This window comes from Neodiprion virginianus, chromosome 5 (assembly GCF_021901495.1).
Source record: "Neodiprion virginianus isolate iyNeoVirg1 chromosome 5, iyNeoVirg1.1, whole genome shotgun sequence".
NCBI classification, from domain to species: domain Eukaryota; kingdom Metazoa; phylum Arthropoda; class Insecta; order Hymenoptera; family Diprionidae; genus Neodiprion; species Neodiprion virginianus.
This window is the reverse complement of record NC_060881.1, coordinates 9,083,913-9,105,011: the sequence shown is the minus strand read 5'-3', so window position 1 is coordinate 9,105,011 and position 21,099 is coordinate 9,083,913. Positions and strand designations below refer to the sequence as shown.

General features: G+C 35.8%; 5 protein-coding genes across 18 annotated transcripts in view; 3 read left to right on the top strand and 2 right to left on the bottom strand.

Annotated features, from left to right (window-relative positions):
- Window positions 1–5,370, top strand: part of LOC124305272 (cationic amino acid transporter 3) — a 17,872-nt gene extending 12,502 nt beyond the window's left edge. For both annotated transcript variants that reach the window (XM_046764509.1, XM_046764510.1), the window contains exons 4-11: window positions 59–319; window positions 418–704; window positions 797–1,034; window positions 1,133–1,235; window positions 1,336–1,496; window positions 2,108–2,274; window positions 2,348–2,456; window positions 2,580–5,370. In XM_046764509.1, coding sequence (XP_046620465.1) covers window positions 59–319; window positions 418–704; window positions 797–1,034; window positions 1,133–1,235; window positions 1,336–1,496; window positions 2,108–2,274; window positions 2,348–2,456; window positions 2,580–2,710 — 1,457 coding nt within the window. In that variant the 3' untranslated portion in view covers window positions 2,711–5,370. The remainder of the gene's footprint in view (window positions 1–58; window positions 320–417; window positions 705–796; window positions 1,035–1,132; window positions 1,236–1,335; window positions 1,497–2,107; window positions 2,275–2,347; window positions 2,457–2,579) is intronic.
- Window positions 3,040–14,203, bottom strand: LOC124305270 (tectonin beta-propeller repeat-containing protein). Of its 8 annotated transcripts, none has more exons than XM_046764491.1 (26): window positions 13,841–14,203; window positions 13,581–13,706; window positions 13,112–13,343; window positions 12,227–12,409; window positions 11,983–12,135; window positions 11,796–11,888; window positions 11,521–11,701; window positions 11,035–11,258; window positions 10,750–10,953; window positions 10,489–10,667; window positions 10,271–10,403; window positions 9,954–10,180; window positions 9,674–9,805; window positions 9,409–9,565; window positions 9,155–9,317; window positions 8,939–9,042; window positions 8,705–8,847; window positions 8,166–8,514; window positions 7,896–8,046; window positions 7,596–7,795; window positions 7,320–7,529; window positions 6,787–6,888; window positions 6,450–6,585; window positions 6,182–6,373; window positions 5,673–5,884; window positions 3,040–5,600 (listed from the first exon to the last, which is right to left on the bottom strand). In XM_046764491.1, the coding sequence occupies exons 3-26, from the start codon at window positions 13,334–13,336 to the stop codon at window positions 5,550–5,552; spliced, it is 4,104 nt and encodes a 1,367-aa protein (XP_046620447.1). In that variant the 5' UTR covers window positions 13,337–13,343; window positions 13,581–13,706; window positions 13,841–14,203; the 3' UTR covers window positions 3,040–5,549. The 8 variants fall into 8 exon arrangements, with proteins under 8 accessions (XP_046620447.1, XP_046620444.1, XP_046620450.1 ...); XM_046764488.1 differs by having other exon boundaries at window positions 13,581–13,670; XM_046764494.1 differs by having other exon boundaries at window positions 5,673–5,830; window positions 13,581–13,670.
- LOC124305283 (p53 and DNA damage-regulated protein 1) lies at window positions 14,178–19,399 on the top strand. 6 transcript variants are annotated; one of them, XM_046764534.1, is made up of 3 exons: window positions 14,178–14,313; window positions 18,617–18,858; window positions 18,957–19,399. In XM_046764534.1, the coding sequence occupies exons 2-3, from the start codon at window positions 18,633–18,635 to the stop codon at window positions 19,124–19,126; spliced, it is 396 nt and encodes a 131-aa protein (XP_046620490.1). In that variant the 5' UTR covers window positions 14,178–14,313; window positions 18,617–18,632; the 3' UTR covers window positions 19,127–19,399. The 6 variants fall into 6 exon arrangements, with proteins under 6 accessions (XP_046620490.1, XP_046620491.1, XP_046620488.1 ...); XM_046764535.1 differs by having other exon boundaries at window positions 14,229–14,333; XM_046764532.1 differs by lacking the exon at window positions 14,178–14,313 and adding an exon at window positions 14,477–14,697.
- LOC124305276 (G patch domain and ankyrin repeat-containing protein 1 homolog) lies at window positions 14,705–16,493 on the top strand. The gene has a single exon (XM_046764519.1). It carries the CDS (start codon window positions 14,907–14,909, stop codon window positions 16,032–16,034), a length of 1,128 nt encoding a protein of 375 aa, XP_046620475.1. The 5' UTR covers window positions 14,705–14,906; the 3' UTR covers window positions 16,035–16,493.
- LOC124305277 (decapping and exoribonuclease protein-like) lies at window positions 19,382–21,099 on the bottom strand. Its single transcript, XM_046764520.1, has 4 exons — window positions 20,774–21,099; window positions 20,351–20,574; window positions 19,847–20,214; window positions 19,382–19,666 (listed from the first exon to the last, which is right to left on the bottom strand). The coding sequence occupies exons 1-4, from the start codon at window positions 21,073–21,075 to the stop codon at window positions 19,451–19,453; spliced, it is 1,110 nt and encodes a 369-aa protein (XP_046620476.1). The 5' UTR covers window positions 21,076–21,099; the 3' UTR covers window positions 19,382–19,450.

Genomic DNA, 21,099 nt, shown 5'->3' with positions numbered 1-21,099 from the left:
TCATCAGTCGCATTAGAAACACGAATGAGCACTGTTTTATAATTATTATGATTTACAGGTACAGCGAGCGTTGCTCGAGGTTTCAGCAACTACCTTGATTACCTGGTTGGCAACGTGATGAGCAAAGCATTGCGAGAAGCAATGCCAATAAACGTTTCTTTCCTGTCTGAATATCCGGACTTCTTTGCCTTTGGCATGGTGTTACTGCTAGCTGTATTACTTGCAACTGGAGTGAGGGAGTCTTCGTGGTTGAACAACGCGTTCACCACCATTAATCTGCTGACTCTCTCGGTGATCATAGTCGCTGGATCAATGAACGGTAACCAGAGATTACAACGAGCAGTAATTCATCGATATTTTTCTCGTGTCTGATCCTTATGCTTTCTTTCTCGACGTGTTATCCGACGCTCGATACAGCCGATCCAGGAAATTGGTTCATCGCCCAAGAAGACATTCCTTCGGAATATACGGAAACTGCCGGGGTGGGTGGCTTCATGCCCTTTGGTTTCAATGGGGTCTTGGCTGGTGCAGCGACGTGTTTTTATGCCTTTGTGGGTTTCGACACGATAGCTACCACCGGAGAAGAAGCCAAAAATCCCCAGAAGAACATACCGTTGGCTATCGTCATATCTTTAACCGTAGTCTTCTTTGCCTATTTCTCCATTTCAACAGTGCTCACGATGATGTGGCCCTACTACGATCAGGTAACGTAGTCATTCAATTTTCAATCCAATAACGCACCATACAATCCGCAGTTCCGATTTTATTTCAAAATGACATTATCCACCGTTTCCAGAATGCGGAAGCACCTTTTCCCTACGTATTTGATCAAGTTGGATGGCCCGTTATCAAATGGATCGTTAATGTCGGTGCGGTTTTTGCATTATGCACAAGCATGCTTGGGGCTATGTTTCCTTTACCCCGAGTCTTGTACGCCATGGCGACTGATGGAATTATTTTCAAATTCTTGGGTATTGTCAATTCCAAGACTCAGACTCCACTTTATGGTACTATGGTTTCCGGACTCCTTTCCGGTGAGTTTATGTCTTAAAACGTAGATTCTCGTGACAATAAAGAGCTGACACGTTGTTTGCATAATGAATTGTTTCATTTTTTTCAATCTTCCTTCCAGGCTTCATGACACTTATATTTAATATAAATCAACTCATCGACATGATGTCCATCGGAACACTTATGGCCTATGCGATTGTAGCTTTGTGTGTTTTAATTCTGAGGTAAATTGCTTGCATTATTTTTGAAAGGCCGGTATATGGTGTTTCTCACAGACGTCACAATTTACGGTGTACCTTAAGATTGTTGTGTGTGAAAATTTAGGTATCAGCCTGAATCCTCGCACAGTAACGTGGTTGACAATTACGTTCTGGAGCCAGAATTGACTTTGTGGACTGGTTTCAAACAGATCTTCAATCTTAATGGTCTGAAGGAGCCGACTAAATTCTCTGGTCGTGTTGCCAGCTGGGGTATTGTTGTTTTCGGTAAGTTGCGATAAGGCTAGTGTCGTCTTAAATATCAACTGGAAGTTCGGGTGACACTGCACCTATCATTTGCCATATACATAGAAGAGTGTGAAAACAATAACCGTGTCTAAAATCTTGAAGGCAATTGAACTTTTATTCAACTAGCACTCTCAGAACCAATTCTTGATTTGAAAAATAATAATAAGATAAGCTTCAAAAGAAACCTGCTGCCATTGTCGAAAATGTGATAAAGAATTTCGTATTGTAAAAATAGTGTGTGAACATACCATACATATCAATAAAAGTTATTTGCCATCCAATCAATTTCACTAAAGGTGCTTTAAATATAACTACAACGTACGACGAGAATTTTTTGCTCAGGAACACAATTTTACCATGCAAATCGCGATATTTTGTCTTTCCTATTTAGAATTTATGTTCGAACTAATTACTCCAAGTGCTGTTCATTTTTTGAAACCGGTATTTCAGTATACACAAAGCACTAATTAAATAATCCATGGCGAAAATGAGTGGAATTTTTTTAGATACCGAACATCCCTAGCTTGAATACGGTACTTATCAAGCATAATCATTATTGAATTCTTTTTTTTTTTTTTGCTTCGTTTCAGGTGTATTGATACTACCATTGGGGTATACTGTAGATAAGAACATAGCAAACATACAGAATGGCCATGTAGGGATAATCTTAGCTGTATCTGTAATGGTGCTCGTTGAGGTGCTCATCGTTTTTGCCATCGGCAGACAGCCAGTTCTCGACATCGAACTGGCCTTCAAGGTAATTAAGACAGTGAGTCGATTGCTAGGCTTTGATAATATTGATACCAATGTTCGATATTTCCATATTACAGGTCCCTCTTGTCCCTCTAATACCATGCGTGAGCGTTGCCGTTAATCTCTACTTGATGCTACAATTGGATGTATACACTTGGATCAGATTTGCTGGTTGGATGTTTATTGGTAAGATCTAAAACTTGATTACACGAAACTGCTCTTTTTGTAAAACAAGAGTACCTTTGAACGATCTGAAAGAATACGGAAATAATGTAAATATATATATATACATATGTTTTTTTTTCATAGGGTTTGTTATTTACTTCACATATGGAATCAATACCAGCGTCCAAGGTGCTAAGGATAAAGTCGAAAGGCAAGAGTTAGTTCAGCGAAATGAAAGTCAAGATAAAAAACTTTCGGAAGGTGCTAAATTTTAGAACAGAATTCCCGATATTATGCGTAACGTATTGTGGAAAAAAGATATTATGACAATTTGTATGCATGACGTATGAATATGGAGTTAATATTATTTTCAAGATTTCACTATCATACTAATGCAACTCGCAATGAAGAAACTCCGTATAAAGAAAAGCACAACTGTGAAAAGTTTTCTAAGAAAATCTGTCACATATCAGAGAACTCGTAAAGTTTTTACATTATTTATAATAATATGTGATACTAACCGTGCTAAAATGTACCGGACTTGTGAAATCAGCCGTCAATTAGTTAAAATGCTATTTTATGAGAGAATGACATTTTCATTTACATTATGTGTTAAATTGTACACAAATAGTACTTAATTGATGCTGCGAAATGTATCGACCTCATGCACTGATTTCATTACCGAATAGTGAAAATGAATGTAAATAAAAAACTGTATCTACTGTTTGAGAATTTAGGCAACATTCAACTTTCTAATCTGATCGCAGGAGTGAATTCTAAAAGGTAAACGATTGGAAATTTTGAGCGAAACATTTTATCCGTAAAAAGTCAAATATATCGGAAAATATTGATATTATAAATAATATTTATTTTTCAGTACTCCACTTGAGAAGGTGCATAGCTATTATAGTTAGGTTTAAAATAAATTTAGTGTTATGTTCTTTGAGTATTTATACCACCGTATATACTTAGTATTAGCCTAAATGTAAGAATCCCATTAAAAGATTAATGTATCTCTATTAAGGGGGGACTTCGGTGAAATTTCCATAATACTGAATTTTTCATTTCGGAAATGACTTTAAGAGAGATATAATTGAAAATTCATTTCTACAAGATTTAGATTACAGCAGTACATGTCCTAAAGAACAAACTCAATCTTCTTTTATGGATATTCTTCGCAGAAGATTGAAATTTTTATCAGGAGAAGTCATGCCATCATAATCTAAATCTTATAGAAAGGAATTTTCGCGTATGCATCTCTTTCCGTCATTGAAAAAAACAAAAACTTCGATATTAACAAAATTTCACCAAAGTCCCCCCTTAAGATAAATGCTTGCTATATTTTCAATGAGAAATATGTACTCAATAAGTCATTTGCCATAGTTTCATTCATTTTATTCATGTTAAAACTCTATTCTTTTCGCAGTCAAAATAGCAACGCTTATTTGACTGTATTGCATAGTACAATGATGAAGTAAAAGATAAATTATGTGAAACAAATTTTTTGGTGGAAAATCACAGCCGTACGACCGTATTTCAACTCAGAAGCATACATGCTCGATTATGTTCCATAAGTATATTAGGATTCTAAATTCTTGATTACGAAAATAAATATTGATAGCAAAAATAAAATTACTTTACACAAAAATATTGTCTTTATGATTCAATGTGTAAGAATAGAAGTGCCTTAATGATTCATAGTTTAGGAAGCAATTACGAATTGTCGTACGTTTGCATTTAAAGAAAATCGCGGTATCAGTTTATTCAAAAACTCACTCATCGTCAACTTAAAATGACTGAATCCTCAAATCTCTTGACACTCCTATTCCGTACTGACTGGTAGCGAAACACTGTGGCATCACACAATATGGAGGATTGGAATCATTCATTGATCTCCTAGCGAGTGTTAGATTATAAATTAATAAAAAAAAAAAATATGTTGAAATAAATACCAAATTAACTATCATATCAAAATTACTCCATAACTACATATTATATGATGTGGACCACTGATTTGCTACAAAAAGAATGTAATAACTTCTATCCTTTAAATTTACCGGGTCACCTATTGTTGAACGTATACACTTGAAACGATAGATCTACTTAGGTGGACTTGTGTTAAAATCGGCTTCGCTCATTATGCTCAACACACACTCATGCTTAACAGCCGATAAATGATCCTATGTACTATAAACTCCTACAATAAAATCTAACTTTTTTGTTACGGTGATAGTAGGTAGGTGTACCTGAAATATTTCTTCAATTATTATCACAAAATAGGTGTTTTTTTAAGGTATGGATATGAAAACGAAGTACCTGACAAGTATCACTATGCTTGTAAAAAAATTCAAGTGTTTTTTTCAAGATTAGAAGGTTAAAATCCAGAATCATTTTAAATGACTGATCAATTCGTCGCATAATAATACTGCATAATCATATCTTCCTATCTCGGTGTCTTATCTTTTTTTAGAAAATAATTGATCCTAAAAGAGTTTTTAAATTCAATGAGCAGAACGTACTAGCAATAGACTTTTTCCATTTCCATTGAAAAAGTGTTACATAACAATTTTTACATTATGCTAATATAATCTTGACTAAACTATTAAGCCCGAAACTATCACGAGTTCCTTAAGCTTGATTTTGCCGACAGATGATTTTATAAGCTGATTGTGTAAGTTTCTGACCGTCACAATTCATGATCTGTATTTGAATGATCTTCTGTTGCTTCTATACGTTTTGATCATTATTTTGAATCTTATAGCAATGATAAAAATAGCTTGTATATCTGACAGTTATGGTCTATAACAATTCGAATAATTGGAGTATTGTATGTACATTAATTCTGTGATAATTCCTTAAATACAGTAGCAATGCATTTTTATGAACTGCTCTGGATTTATGTTTTTAAAATAAAGGAGTTATGTTATATCCTTGACTAGAGCGTGGGTCCATGATGAAATTGATTAGGTACTCTTACATGTCGTTGGGAAAGGTTACTGAAGTAGAAAAGAGGATCAGTGGACCGATCGAAGTTGATAACAATAAGGTTTTACTGCAACTTTATTCCCTTTGGTTGTTTACTTCAATGGTTTTTGCGATGAATGATAACTGGCGTTATTGTGCCCGGTTTACAAGGCCACCAGCACTTATATACTGCCAATTTGCCTAAAGAAACGAATTTATTAAAGTGGACGGTTGATAAAATTATTAATAGAATAATGACAAATCTATACTTACACCAATACCAGTTGTCCATCCTGTTCCAGCCGGATTTTCATCCGTTATACCTATTCTGCGACAAACAATGCCAGCTCCAGAGAGAGCCCATACTTGACCTTTTTCTCTACCCACAGATACATGACGAAATCCTTGTTTGGCAGTTGGAACAAAAGTATCTGTGTAGAATATACAACAATTGTCTGCTATGTTATCTTTTTCAACAATTGTTGCTACAACAAAAAAATTATTGCAATAAATGAAAAAAACAACATCACTACTTAATATGCTACTATTGAATACATGATATATTTGATAACATAATAACAAATTCCAACTCCAAGCAGGTAAAGGTAGATTCATTGAGATGAATTCAGAGCTGCCGAACAAATACAACAAAAAAAAGCTAGCATAGATTTGTGTAATTGCACCTCTTAGCATTTCCAACACGGTGCTTCTACAATGTTTCGTGACATCGAAAGAAAACGAGAGAGAATTGAAAAAGGTCTGTAAAAAATACTTTCTCGCACCGATATGGATTGGATCATTTGGCATGGCTGGTAAAGTTTGCCAGTATGTGCCTTCAGGAAAAATCTTCGCTCTAACTTCCCGACGTACTGATAATCGGCCGGTTGTATCCAGCGCCCAAACTACATCTTTTCCGACTGAAATCTGTTTCACCTGGGCCCCTGATGGAGGCTCTACATTTTGCCACGTTTCACCTGAAATCATAATTAATAATCAATCATAATTACCATTGATATTAATGAGTAGACAGATCTGTGAGGAGATATTTACCAGTCGGCTTGGCTAAAGATATTCCAAATCTCCAGTATGAAGTTCCATTTTTACCAACAGCCCAAACTTGACCCTCTGGACCGCAACTAATACCGATCAGTGCCTGATCACTGGGTATATGTTCCCAGGAAACTCCCTGGGAATAGAGAAAGTCATGAATTTTCATCATACTCAGATATGTTTTAACGGTTAATTTTGAAAAAACTACACATCATTTAGATTCTGGGATATTTTTTAATAAGGAAGCTTTTTCACAACGAAAATAATGGGAGCCTTTGTATACTATCACGATGAGATTATTGCAATTATCTAAAGTTAACCAGAATATTATACTCACTAATGGGCACAATTCTGAAACACCGCGCCTGAACAATGCTTCCCCATTAGCAGCAACAGCCCACACGTTTATGAAACCTTCGTCGCCTGGTTTACTTGTTGTCTAAGATGCCACAAATTAGGAATAATTAGACCCTATTGTAAACTATCAGTGCCATCTGGAATGCGGATAGTACATGACATGAATTCTTATAATTAATCATTTGCCCCATGGTGCTCATGTTTCAAACATTTAAATAAGTCGTTCTCAAATACGTGAATTCGATTTCAGTATCATATTTAACTTATAAAAGTAAAAGCCAGGGATACAATGGTTCTACAGTGCACTTAAGCGAGAAAAAAAAAAGAAAAATGCATACTATTTTTGAACGAGAAATGGATCTGACCTGTACATATATTTCAGAAATACTAGTATATTTAAATCAGTAACATATTAGTACTTTAAATCCCATTTTTTTGTTCGATTAACGCACCTACAGCTGTTACTGATAAAATGAAGGTCATTGTACAACATACGCCGATGATTTTGCTTACGTATAATGAGATGTCGACGATTTTTGTATTTCCTAGTTCCTGCCAAGGTCCGCTAGTTTTCAATTGACAACGCCTAAACCACCTTCGTCTTCTCACGTAATCGGTGAACTGCTTACGACCGTGGTATTGTGCAGGGAAATCCATTGCATATTGCCACCCATCTCTATCAACACCACCAGGAGTATGGAAGTCTATTATCCAGTCTGATACCTAATTCAACGAAAATATTCACGATTGTTGAAATTGTTAAATTTAAATGAAAAATTTTATCCCTACCCATTGCCAGTGCATTGAAAGAGTTTTGGTATGTTCTCGCGTTCGCTTATGACGCCCTGTTACGTCACTCCACATATACCGATCGGTTGGTAATCCATGGGACGTATAACCGGTAACCGGATTCCAACGTTGATTCTCGTAAACAAAGTAGTTGTGCGTATCTACCATTGAATTGATGCCGGTATTGTTAGACCGTAAACCTAAAAAATCCGAATTTTGTAGCCTGAGTAATAAATATCGATTAATAAGTATACTAGTGCAAATGTAACACTGCTGACTCGTTGCAGTTGCTTCAATAACCTTTTAAGAAATTTCCACCCCAGCCCCCCGTATAAACGTACGCTGTATTATCGTATCCTATTCCCCATGTTACTCCAACACTACACGTTTCCACCTTCCTCAAATGTCCTCCCATTTGTCTCCAAAATATTTTTATTGGCTCAATGATTACCTGCAATAGTAAGAAAATAAGTAGAATTCTGAACATTAGTATTATACAGGCTGACACAACAAATACAATACTTGTCATATTATTTTTATGTTTTGAAGGGATTAATGAGCTCCACTTACAGATTTAGTTTTGTAACAGACACTACTTAATGTCATCAGCCCTTTGATGCGGAGATGCGTTATGTTCTCTGGTGGTATTCTGTGACTGTAAAAGGTATATTCGATGTCATTAATAAAAATTCTGTACCCCCCTTCCTCACAGATGAATTTCAGGGTATAATCGGAGCCTGCCTTCAACGGACTCACTCCAACTCTTTCTTCGTCGCCCCATTGACCTGACTGATACGTATTTCTTACTATCACGTCTTCGTTTAATCGGGGATTGAAGTGAAGAGCTATGTCATGACCTTCAGCTGCTTTTTGTTGCTTCATTGTCGTTGTTGTATAACAAACCAGATTTATTGCCAACCTGTTGTAATGTCAATTATTCTTGTTAGTTCAAATCTAACAACCAGTTGTTATGAAATCTCATTATCTCAATAAATCTTTCTCAATTTGTTGCAAAATAGTTATTTTTTTGTTAGAAATAAACTTTTTCTTGCAGCAAGTAATAAAGAACGTTATTCAGTACAACAATGATTCCAGAAAAATGTGTGTACCTGTCTGCATCGTCGTAAAGGCAAAGCGACATATGTAAAGAACTTCCAGGTCCGAATCCATTATGTAAAATGCTTTCAAATGGTAATTGGTTTCCAGATGTAAGTAATTCCTGTGTATAAACACCGTCGACTAATTGGCTAGTCTAGAATGAATCAGGAAAGAAAAGTTTGTGAAATTGAAACATTCAAGTGTACCTATTATTTGACTACAAAATTTATTCACAGAAAAATTACCTCAGCCATTTCTGTGTCATAAACGAAAACATCTCCAAGACCAGTGGTTGCCCAAATCGAATTTGGACCCGGCTTTCCGTGAAGATTATTTATTTGGCACGAGACTGAAATAAACATCATCAATTAGGAATCGAAAGTATCATGATTTTTTCCACATAACTTGTATTTTACTGATAGAGTTATTGGCCTAATCTTGTATTTTTTCATTAGTCTTGCCTGTAGTAAGATTATCCATCCAATCTTCCATTTCAGTATCACTAGCAAATTGCAGTCTTAAAATTTTTGAGCGGGATAAATTAGGAGTGTGTATCGCAAGTCTTGGGTTTCCCGGCTCACTGCAGCAGACCACGCACACTATTTCTGATATCGGGAATTGCAACTGAAAGTGAAATTTGGAAATTATACATTTTGTATATCAAGTACAAATAAATGATAATAAAGGATCAGTTATTTTGAAAAATTTGTTTTACCATAGTAGTTGCACCGTCTGTATTCAAAATGGTAAGTGTACCAGAATCCACGTAACCGCTTGTATTGCTAATCCATTCTAATTCTAGAACACAGTCTTGATACGCTTTGCTCCCTTTCAATTGACATCGTGCATCACCATTTTTTACACAGGATGACCTAGACGAAACAATACACACATTTTACCCATCGTTGAGCATATTTTCACAATTGTCTTCGTATTATTTTCAAATTTAAAAATGTTATTGATTATTTTCGAGAACCCACATTTCAATCGCTTTTTCATATGACAAGATATTCACATCCAAATCTTTTAGCCGCTTCTTAAGATTGCAGAGAATGTGCTCCCTCCATGGTTCAGTTAGTTCACCACAAGTAGTGCCATTACTCTCCACCATCCTATAATACGAAAGAAATTTTAAATAATTAAAATATGATAATGATTTTTACATTTTAGATGAATTTGTTTTTGTACTATTGAAAACAAACGAATGGATATCTTATTGCGCTTTGAGGTTTATATTTCAACAGTATGTTTTCAACTCGCCACTTTGGAGGGTTAGCCTGATCAATGAAACAGGCTCCAGCTTCGATCTTGCACCATAAAACGTCGTATTCAGCCCAATACATTGCAGCTGTATTTTCATCTTCTCCATAAACACCGGAATCTCCGGTTAAATCAGGATCAAATACACTACCGTCTGTTTCGGGATGTGCTTCAACACCAACCATAGATCCTACTGAATGAACTGGGCTCCATGCAGCTGGATTTACCTGGAAACTTATCAAAGTAACTTACTTTGTCACAAATGAGAAACAAAAACAAAGAATATTTAGAATATTTATATTTTAGTTTTAATTAACCTTAACGGTATTGCTCATTCCTTTCCCAGAAACGACAATGGATTCTCCACCTTTGGTTAATGACTCATTGGATATTGTTATATTAGCAACACTAGCTTCAGTCAAATCGTTCGTATTCACTGAATTTGACGATCTGCAAAGTATTTTGAAAAAATAAATTGGATGGTTCAACTTGAATTACATAAACACCATGTTACGTTATTTTCATACGTATTCACCTATTTTTACTCTCATTGAGATAAGATTCCTGGGATGAGGTCTGTTGCAAATTGTTTGTGGAAGTACCGTCGCTTGTTCGTTGCAACAATTTCAAAGATGTAGGGGTAGGCGCGGATCGAGATTGTTCTTCCCAGTCCCTGATCAGTGCTGCTCCATCCCCAGTGCTGTGTGGTCGAGACTAAAAAATGCAAACTTTAGCTTCAAGAACAGAGGTAATAAAATTCACTGGTCTCGGAAATTTGTATTAATCATTACTCTACCAAGGAGCCCCAACTTTGGTGGCGATGTTGCTGTGGAGTACCACAAAGACTATGACGATTACTAGATGAAAGGCTAGCGTTACTGCTTGCCCTACTAAGCTGGAGAGGTGCGTTAATCATTCTCCACTTTTTTCCAGTTCGATCTGTCCCTCTGATTCCAGTTCGATAATATAAGCAGCGATCGTCATGACCTATCGCCCATACCTTTAGACATATTTACTTTATTAATTAACGTGTTGGATTCTCAGCCACATGTGTTTGCTTGGAAATTCTTTGCAGCATCACCTGATCATCAGGTGAAACTGAAACTAGAGCCATTTTACTCAGCATGTCAACCCATCCAGTTCCCGTAGCCATCTGTTCACACAACATACTCGACTGGCCATTAACACCTTTTCTGAACCAAACGCTACCATCATTAGTAACAGCCCACACGGAATCTATGCCAACGCCAACTTGAGTTAGGCGGAGTTTATCATTCGGCGGTTCTACCTCTGCCCAGCCATCACCTGAGAAATTGATGTATCAAAGTAATTAGTAACTAAGTCAACTGAGATGTAATGAAATATACTGTTTACTTGTTATGGATTGAAATATGAATTTGCAGATTTTGCAGTCGCATTCTGATAGTACGATTTATCCTTGTATCAGTTGGAGAACTCTCTTATTTGAGCAAAAAGTAAAATAGCTGTAAGAGGAGGTTGAAAAAGCGAAATGAAGTAAAATATTTATTTGGATATATAACTTGGATTCAATCATTGATCGATGTACCCATAAGATTTTCCCTGCAAACTCCAGTGCGAACGAGTGCCTTTCCATTTGTTAGTATGATCCAAGCAAGCCCAGTTGGTCCAACACTGACTTGAATAGCCTCGTAGCCATTGGACATCTTAATAGCACTCCATCTCTGTCCTTCAGGTGATGTTGTGCTGACTCCGACTCTGAACATTATCTGAATACAGTAATTATTATGGGATATTGAGACGGAAATTGATGGTTTAAAAGTGATATATTTAATCTTTAAGAATAATAATAGTAATACATACTCTACCGTGGGCCGTGACTGCCCAAACTACCATGTTTCCCGAATGCCCGCCAAGAATCTGATTTCCACCAACAGCCACATCTATGAAAGGCTCCTACAGTTGCAAACATTTGAAATAGAGTTTCAATGTCGTTTGTAGAAAATTGAGCCTGTCACAAGATTGTATCTACAGTACTGTTGCTCGTTACCTTAGTAGCATCTTTGTGCAGAGGTGCTATAGCGCACCACGAGTTCATTGCACTGTACCTCCGATATCGAACCCATTTCCGTCTTCTGACGCATGATTTCCATTGTTTATTTGTTGAATAAGTCGCAGGAAAGTCCACTGCGTAAGTCCAGCCCTAAAGGTTGTCTTCTTTATGAATTTGCAATCTTGGTAATACGAAATTCACATGGATAATAACTAAGGCCATATGAAAAAGTTGCACATACATCATGATCTAACGGCTGACCATCGAGCGTTGTTTCAATGTGCCAATCGCCTTCCCACTGCCATGCCATAGATGGAAGCTTAACTTTATCTCGACTACGATCCACTGTACCATCCTGACTTGAAAAGTTATATCTATCTGTTGGTAGAAGTCGCCCACTAAAACCTTCCAAGGGTAGCCAACGCTGAAGTAAGAAAATTTACAATAAAAATCAGTTAACTTTTTACGATCCAAGTTTTTATCAACATTACTTGAGTTGGGATATAATGAGGAAAGTAAAATGATCTAGAAGGAAAGTTTGTATCGGTCTTATAAATCTTTCTTACGTAGGTTTATCATTACAAAATAGATTGACTCTCTCATGAGCATGTTTTGATGCCAAATACGAATTTGTTAATAAAAACTTTCCCTCATGTCACGTTTTTGAGAAAATTCAAAGTGAAATAAATGCTTGTGTAGCCATCTTTGAAGCAGTACCAGTCATGCTAGAAGAACTCTGTAAATGGATGTCAACTGACAGTAAGAGCCATCGTTAAAGAGAAGTTACTTCCTTCGATTTAGTCCTTCCTTAATTTTCTTTACCAAATATATCATAAAATCTAAACCATAAAAGATGTTGACAGTGATAATATTCAATTTTGAGTCATAGCTGAGGAAATTTTTTTTTTATTAAGAATTTTCAACCTGAATTTGAATGTAATGGCAAAATTGATGATTGATAACAACTGGAGCTCTTTCTCAAAGTTGTATCGTGTAAGAAGATTCTTTCAACACATTTGCTTTGAGAAGTGAAAAATCTATATGAATTGAGAATGATAAATTTTCATTACACAGAGTATAAATGATTTTCTTCTAACAAGTATTAGTAACAGGCAGACGAACCTACTTCATTCTCATAGGTTTCTTCCTTGATGCGAATGGGTATATCTAGCCCATGTACATGGACGTAAACTTGACGATCGCCACCAATGGCCCACATGAAATGAGGCACTGCGGAGAGTTGTTTAAACTCCAGTCCCAAGTACATGAATTCTCTCCACATATTGCCTGATGTCGAAAGTCCGAATACTCTCCCCTCATTGTTAATAGCGTATAAATATGAACTCGGCATCTCAACTCTTGATGTATAACATTATAAAAATTATTATTTAAATAAGGAACCCAAAGTTCAAACAATAATTGAAAGCACTGTATAATTTTAATTCCCAAAATTAAATTTATCAAAGTCCGATATGCCTAGGATTGAAGCAAGTTGATATAATTTAAAAGTTTCATTAGAAACATTAGAACAAGTATAGTCTAAGATTAATAGAAAATTTCTAGTAATTACTTATGTCAGTGTAAATATTACTTACAAGGTAAACAGTCAGCTAAATTCTTATCACAGAGATGAGAAATACTTCGTTCAACAATGTGTTGAGTAATATATTGACAAGCTTCAGTATCTACGGATTAATAGGAATTGGAGAGTCCCAGATCTTCTAAGTATGATAAAAGTAATACATGTGCGCTATGTGAATATGTTTCATGTCGTATAAAACTGGGATACGTATATTATAAAATACTTTCTTACAAAAATCCCATGGAAACGCAAGTGGATGTGCTGCATACGTACTTTAACCTATTATATCTTGAATTATACGGTTGCCGTCACATTTATGTGGATTGGAGTTATGAAAAGTAGACGTTAGCATAAATAAACGAATCGATCGGACAGTAAAGAACAACGCAATTCTGTCCTTATGTCATTATTGATGCTTACCACGCAGGTATTGATACGACGACAAGACGATGTTTGACAGCTTCGAGGGTTTGTCAGACGTGATCGTTCAAAGGCGGCTGTCAGTTTGGATTTTATTTTTCTTTGCTTATGCCGATCCACTTGACCTTCGGTTTCCGCTCAAAGTTGATACCACAGTGATACGCTAGATGACAGCAGTAGCTCATGTATCGACCAATCAGGTTGTAACGTAAGAGAGACAGGTTGTACATGGCATAAGTGCTCTATTTCACTCCTCCGCCACACTTTCTGTACACGCGAAACTTCCTCCAGTCAACTCCTCCAGTCAACGCCTCCAGTAGTATTGAGTGAGTAGTATATGCTCTAGGTAAGAACAAAACGGTACGCTTTTGCGCCGCCATGTTCAAGAACTAATCGCGTACCTCGTGGTACCTCTTCCATATGACGGCCATCTTGGATTCTTATATAATTGCATTCGATGTTACTAAAAAGATGGCTTCCATATGGTCGGCGCAGAACGGGGCGAAAATGCGTCCGCCGGAAGAACACACTTTATTTTGTTAACATCACGAAGTACCTAGATAGTAGAGACCCCAAGAAGTAGTCAGACTTATGGCCACCGCTTAAAGTAGCAATTGTGATCGTAACTATCACTTTGTCGTAAACATAGCCTCGTGACCCGAATAAGAGACATGAGAGACTAAAAGCCTAAAATCGAAGAAATTTTTAAGGTAAAAAATTCAAATAAGCATTCCAACGATGTTAAGCTTCTTTGTCGTAATAATGTTCCTAACCATGGACATTGACAGAGATGTTTTTAAGCTGTCAACACCAACTAGCAAAATTTACACATCAAATTGCTTATTTTAATTCTGTGCATCATCAGTTTTCGACATAAACTGATATTTACAACCTCGGGTTTGAACGACAACACTTTGCAATGTCTTTGCATTCAAACTGGGTTGCGTTAACTACGGTTGACATACCTTGGAAAAGTTTTGTCAAGGAGTCCACTGAGGTACCGAGCAAATCTGCAAAGAAATTTCCTGGACGACTTAATTTTCAAGGAATCGAGGCAAAGAAAACTTACGAAGGTATCATCTGCCAAAATTTTAAACCGGATACTTTGGCCAAATCTGACATAGCTCCAGAACAACAGAGTAATCTGCTCAAGTCTAGCAATTCTCTATTTACACAAAAAGTCATAACGAATGTCAGTACAAACTCAATTTTGAAAGCCGTCGAGCAGAACGATTTACATTTCTTAAGGAAACATTTGAATTCAGATAATGTCAATGTGTCGGACGATTTCGGGTGGACACCATTGATGTCAGCAGCATATAATGGCAATTTTGAAATTGTTCAATATCTGTTAAAACTTGGAGTGAATAAGAAAGCAAAGGAAAAATCTGGTTTGACAGCAGCTCAATTAGCTCTTAAAAGAAATCATTTGAATATCGTAGCTCTACTAAGGAAGAAAAATAGTCAGAAAGACCCTGAAGATATTAAAAGTAGCCCAACTTTGTCACACGATAAGTCTGACATTGTTTCTTTACGTGATGATGAACGTGGCAAAATAACGAAAATAGAGGGGTCATTTAAAAACGAGCTACAATCCATTCAACAAAATGCCAACAATGTAAAAGTCGAGTTTTATTGCGAAATATGTAAAACTGCTTTCAAAGAAACGTCTGTTAAACAGCATGAGTCTTCGACACTGCACATTTTTAATACTAAACCAAAATTGCGTTGTGTTGCATATGGGATAGCAAAACAAAACAAAGGGTATCAAATGCTTTTAAATACTGGATGGGACGAAGAAACTGGGCTGGGACCTTCGGGGCAGGGCGCAAAGTATCCAATCAAGACAATTCTTAAAAGAGATCGTAAAGGTCTTGGCCAAGGAGACAACAAAGAAGCTCGAATAACTCATTTTAAGCCAGAGGATGTGTCTGCAGTCTCTCCAGTACGGATAATCCGTCCAAAGACCTTAAGGAAAAAAGATAGAGAAAAATTATTATCCAGAGAAGCTATGAAAGATCGAATGATACGAATAGCATTGTCTTGAATTCGCACATTTTCAGCTATAATTCAGCTGCTGCTGGCATTGCGATAGATGTCTAACTATTCAATTGAATTGCAATAGCTTCCTGCAAGTATAAGGTCACAAGAAAGTTTATTACAATGCTTACTTTCATATCAGAAAAGAGAAATTACCTGTATTTCTCAAAGAAACATTCGAATTCAGTTATCATTTGTTTGCAAGAATTGATTGAATAAGTTGTCAGTTATAAAAGGGGAAAAACAAATTTGTCATCACTACAGCTTAGTTGACATTGAACAAAGATCGTTCGTATATTGACCATTTAAAAAAATATCAGACAAGGAGATGTGAATATTGAGGCAACATAAATTTATTATAGAACAAAACTTGACGTATGGAGATCAGGATATTGAGTTTGAGGTTCTTAAGAAAAGTGCGGAGCATCAGATAAGAATTCTTCTACAGAAATCAAGAAAAGATTGATGAAGGAGTGAAAAAAGGCTGGAGCAACTGATTTAAATTTGAAAAAAGGAATACAATTGCTTTAGAATAATTGAGTCATTAGGAGAACGTTGAAAAAACACGAGGCTGAAATTGGTTATGTCATTGTAATGAAACGTTGATAAAACATCACTATTTTTCCATGTTACAAGGACTTTGAAGGAGATAAGTCTTCAAAATATAAGTATAACCGCTTACTGAAATTCAGACAGTTATAATCTCAAAAATAACTGCTTTCCTCAATATGCCTCATTACAATAACGTAACTAAAATTCTAACTTCGACATGATGAAAAGAAGATGGAGAAGGGATGTTGACCAAAGAAGCTATATAAGATCAAACGACACGAGTAACAGGTTTTTCTCACACCACTTGTTCTCGAATCTAATATTCAATGATGGAACAACCATGAGATGTGTATTTTATTACTGTTTAAAAATCAATGGTGTGATAGTTGATTTAGTATGAACTGCTATGTACAATATATAAATAGTGACGTAGCAGAGACAGTTGAGATTACAGTTCAAGGGTGTGTTCAACTTGGGCGTTTTGAGAGCTGTGACAACCACGTCCTATAGCAGTTTATACGTCGATGTATATCTACATGTATGTACTGAAAGCGCTTAAGTGCTCAATTCGAACGCACCCCAAGTAGTGAAGTGCCTACATCATATATTTCAACTATGTATTCTTGCCATATAGAATCTTGGAAAGTCCCAATACTGTAAGACTGAACATGAAGAATTTGGCAGTGTAAGATGAAAAATAATTACGCTGTATTTTTTTTTTGATACATTAGCCCATGTATTCTACTATAGGTGTAACAGTCTCACTTCATACAATGTACCATGTTGTTAATATCTGAGACTTCAGCAGAAAATCATTCGTTGAAACAACATGCATCATTCTACAAATTAAGGGGAATTCTCAGTCTGGAAGCCGCATTTCAAGAGTTAGAATCATGATTTTTTTTACGAATGAACTAACAGTCTTAATGAATGAACTTTTTTTCAAGATTTATTACATAAATTTGTGAACTTGTGTGATTTTTTATGTGTAAAAATATCAAAAACAGACTGTGGTATAAGCAATGATGTAGCGGCCCTGTGGACGTGGGTGCCCAATCGGTGCGATATCTGAAGGTTATAAATTTTATGTGAAAAGAAGAAAGATTCTTAAATTATAAGTTATTGGTTATCGGTTTACGTAAGTTGTGTGGAAATTTTGAAAATTGTCCAAATTGCAACCTCTTGAAGGCAAGACCTCCGCTTTGCACTTTAAAGAAACACGGTAATTTCATTATTATTAACAAATGCATTGTCCAAATAACAAGAGCTTATGTGAACTAAAAATGCCTACTGTTTCGAGGATAAATGCACAAGGCCAAATCAATAGTGTGACTGTTACTCAAGGTATCAGTCATACCGCATTAAGAAATGTAGTTTCGAGATAATCGCAACCGACTGATATCGAATATCAATGCGCACTGTTTCGTTTCAATGGCTGCAGCTTCGTCAATTCTTAGATTTTTTCTATTGTTTTGGGTTCAAAATAAGCTTAAATCATTTCACTTCAAAGATATAAAAGAGAAAATATTGATTTTTGAAAATTTCCGGACTGGGATCCCCTCTTAAGAACTTTGTTTTAAAATTTCATAACATAATTCCTTTCGATACATGCATTACGTTTACTATTGTCAATATTCTTTATTCTACAAAGCTTATAGTATATTCCCTTTCTGGTGAAGTGAAAAAAAGAATCATTGACTGGTGGTACAACTGGAATGGATGATGTAAGCACTTAATTTCTTACAATATATGTACAAAAAGATGTGCTACTTTGCGATTTTTAAGAAGTTGTAAACTGATATTAATTATTGTTTCCATGTCTTGTTAGGATTAATTACACCTAATTATAAGATTGGTAATCGCATTCAGAATAGAGACAATAAACCAAGTAGATTTTTTTCACCAAAATTTTCAAAAATATTAAGAATGAAAATATGTTCAATGTACTCAAAAAGACGTATGCAATAATCTGAGTAATTGTTAGATTGTTATTGATACGATTGTGATATTTAGCATTATCATCTGTTTCCCACATAGTAACAAAGACCACGCAATGAATGACGAGCAGAAGACATTGAAATATCTGGAAGAAGTTGAGGCCAAGGCTGAAGAGATATTGATGGATAGGCAGGAAATTGTTGCACTGGATAAACGAAGGAATGATGATAGAATGGGGGAGCGGGCTTTGCGGAATCAAAAATTTGATAAAACTTGGATGGCTGTTGGACCTTTGCTGATAAAAATGTCAACAAACTCTGCTCAAGAGTTGCTTGCAAAAGGTAGAATTTAGTGAAAAAATAAAAAATGTGAGACAAGTCAATTCAGCACAATCCTTTGCATTCGCAAACTAATTTCAAGAGTTGTTTCCATGTTGTAGATCAGAGAGAGTGCGATGTTGAAATCAACAAAATTAGGAGTGATTTGAGAGTTAAAGTGAACCAGCTTCGTGATTTAGAGCACACTCAGTCTGTTCCGGGACTAATGCTAAATCCAATGTCTCGTGAAGAAATGTTAGCAGTAAATCAAGTTCTTGGCAAAAGTCTTTGAATGGTTGATGTTTAAAGAGATTCAGATCGAAAAGTTTGACGATAGTAAGTTAATAAAGGTAATATAAAATACCTGGTTATTTGTAACTAGTCATAGGAAGAGAGAAGCTGAAAGAGTTTAAATTTTTAAGAAAAGAAACTTATGGTTGCGGAACCATTGAGAAAAATTATATAAACGCAAACATTGCATCTTATTATTTGTTTATAGTTATTGGAAAAGTAAGGGTGTTGTTTTGTAAAAATTTAAACTTTTCAATAAAATGTCACAGTGAATGACCACGTTTATTTTTTATACAATTTTGTCTCTTAAGCTTTGAATAACCTATTACCGTCTCGTCATTTGTACTTTGGCTTCATCGATGAACCATGGACGAAGGAAAGAGTACTTAGATTCACTGTCCATCTGATGAACCTGCACATCATTCCCTGGTACCCACTCGAATTTGTAGACACATTCGTTATAGTCTTTTGTAACTACTGATTGGACAAAATTCAAAAATTCATTGCAAAAGTTCATACACTCCGAAGCATTCCAAATTCCCTGTAACAATGATGGTATAATTAACACAAATTACGCAAAGTTTTGTAAATAAAATTGCGAAATTTGTTCAGACATTTATTGATACTTGAAAAAGATTTTCTAAAAACTTAACACTAACGATGCTTCTGAAAAACATGCTGTTTTGTGATATCAGAGGGATTCTTTATAAAACTTAATCACCTTTGCCATTCTAGTCATCTCTGGTACGCTGTAATTGGTTAAATTTCTAACTATACCATCGTCATCTCGGAATCCACAACAAACGTTTTCGATGCCGACCAAAAAACTTTGGCACCACCATTTAATTAACTTGTATCTTCTAAAGTTTTCCTCCTGACGCCTGTTTTCAATAACTCGACTTGTCTTCAGTTCCACAAATTTAACCCCTTTCCAGTCAATCGGCTCTCTTAAAACCTCATTGGATGAAACCCCATCCATCTCCGCGCCGTACAATAATCTATTATTGCCAAGGCGGGATGTGAACATACAACAAAATTCTTCACCTTCATTAACAGGCTTAGAAGTGTCTGATGCTTGTCCAGGTGAATCTGTAAGATCCTAAACTCATTGAATTTAAATCTGGAAAAATAGTACAAAGTACTAATTGAGAAAGAAGAAGGAAGTCGGATGGTGAAAAGTATAAAAATTAATGATATTGTAATAAACGCCAATAATTGTTTATACCAGTCAGTAAATATTGCTCAAATTTGAATCCCCAGGACATGAATTGTAACTGCTTTTTAGATATGTTGCTTTTTCGTAGCTTTTTCTCCTCTGTATCAAAGGCGCAAAGGTATATCGTGCCCTGCCACTTCGATGCACAAATTATCCATCCCTCTTGTTTCTCAAATGGAGTACACCAAAGCATTGTCAGTAAACCCCGGAAGCATACAAAATGAGGCTGTAACCTGCAATCGATAAACAATTACAAAGAGCATTGTCAAGCATGAAAAAGTTTCAAATTTTTTTTGCAGTAATTATTTTCTGTTCTTATTCACAATTTGTTGGGTAAAAATTGATCTAAATTTAGCAACACACAAATGCGATATGAAAAATGGCTTGAAACATTAAATCTGTGACGAATAATTTATTTTGAAAAATTCAAACCATCGATTGGAATCAGGTGGAGCACGAATCTTGTGGCAATTCAAAAGAATCCACCGTAACAAGTGATCCAATCTCTCATTATCGGCTTCGGCTGTTTTTCGTATAACCAAATCATAACCCACTTTCAGGTCAAATTTGACAGTCTCCGAAGGTGATGCATTGAAGTATTTCAATTGCACAGTGTTTGGCAGAAATTCTCTGTTTTCGTTGAGACTGAAGCAGCCGGATACCTCTGGTCTACTAAAATGTGGAAAACCTTCCCCATTCCAAGATCTGTTGATGCGAAATCTCGAGGTTTCCATTGTTTAAAAAATGATCGAGATCAG

What these genes read in the sequence shown, in the direction of transcription:
- LOC124305270 (XM_046764491.1), bottom strand. Translation starts at nt 13,336, where the DNA reads ATGCCGAGTTCATATTTATACGCTATTAACAATGAGGGGAGAGTATTC. An exon ending in CTTTACGACGATGCAGACAG is followed by an intron (nt 8,515 to 8,704) that starts GTACACACATTT and finishes ACATTACAACAG; the next exon opens with GTTGGCAATAAATCTGGTTT. An exon ending in AAATGATCCAATCCATATCG is followed by an intron (nt 5,885 to 6,181) that starts GTGCGAGAAAGT and finishes TTTTTGTTGTAG; the next exon opens with CAACAATTGTTGAAAAAGAT.
- LOC124305276 (XM_046764519.1), top strand. Translation starts at nt 14,907, where the DNA reads ATGTCTTTGCATTCAAACTGGGTTGCGTTAACTACGGTTGACATACCT.
- LOC124305283 (XM_046764529.1), top strand. An exon ending in TCAAGAGTTGCTTGCAAAAG is followed by an intron (nt 18,859 to 18,956) that starts GTAGAATTTAGT and finishes TCCATGTTGTAG; the next exon opens with ATCAGAGAGAGTGCGATGTT.
- LOC124305277 (XM_046764520.1), bottom strand. Translation starts at nt 21,075, where the DNA reads ATGGAAACCTCGAGATTTCGCATCAACAGATCTTGGAATGGGGAAGGT. An exon ending in CCACCTGATTCCAATCGATG is followed by an intron (nt 20,575 to 20,773) that starts GTTTGAATTTTT and finishes TATCGATTGCAG; the next exon opens with GTTACAGCCTCATTTTGTAT. An exon ending in TGAGCAATATTTACTGACTG is followed by an intron (nt 20,215 to 20,350) that starts GTATAAACAATT and finishes AGGATCTTACAG; the next exon opens with ATTCACCTGGACAAGCATCA.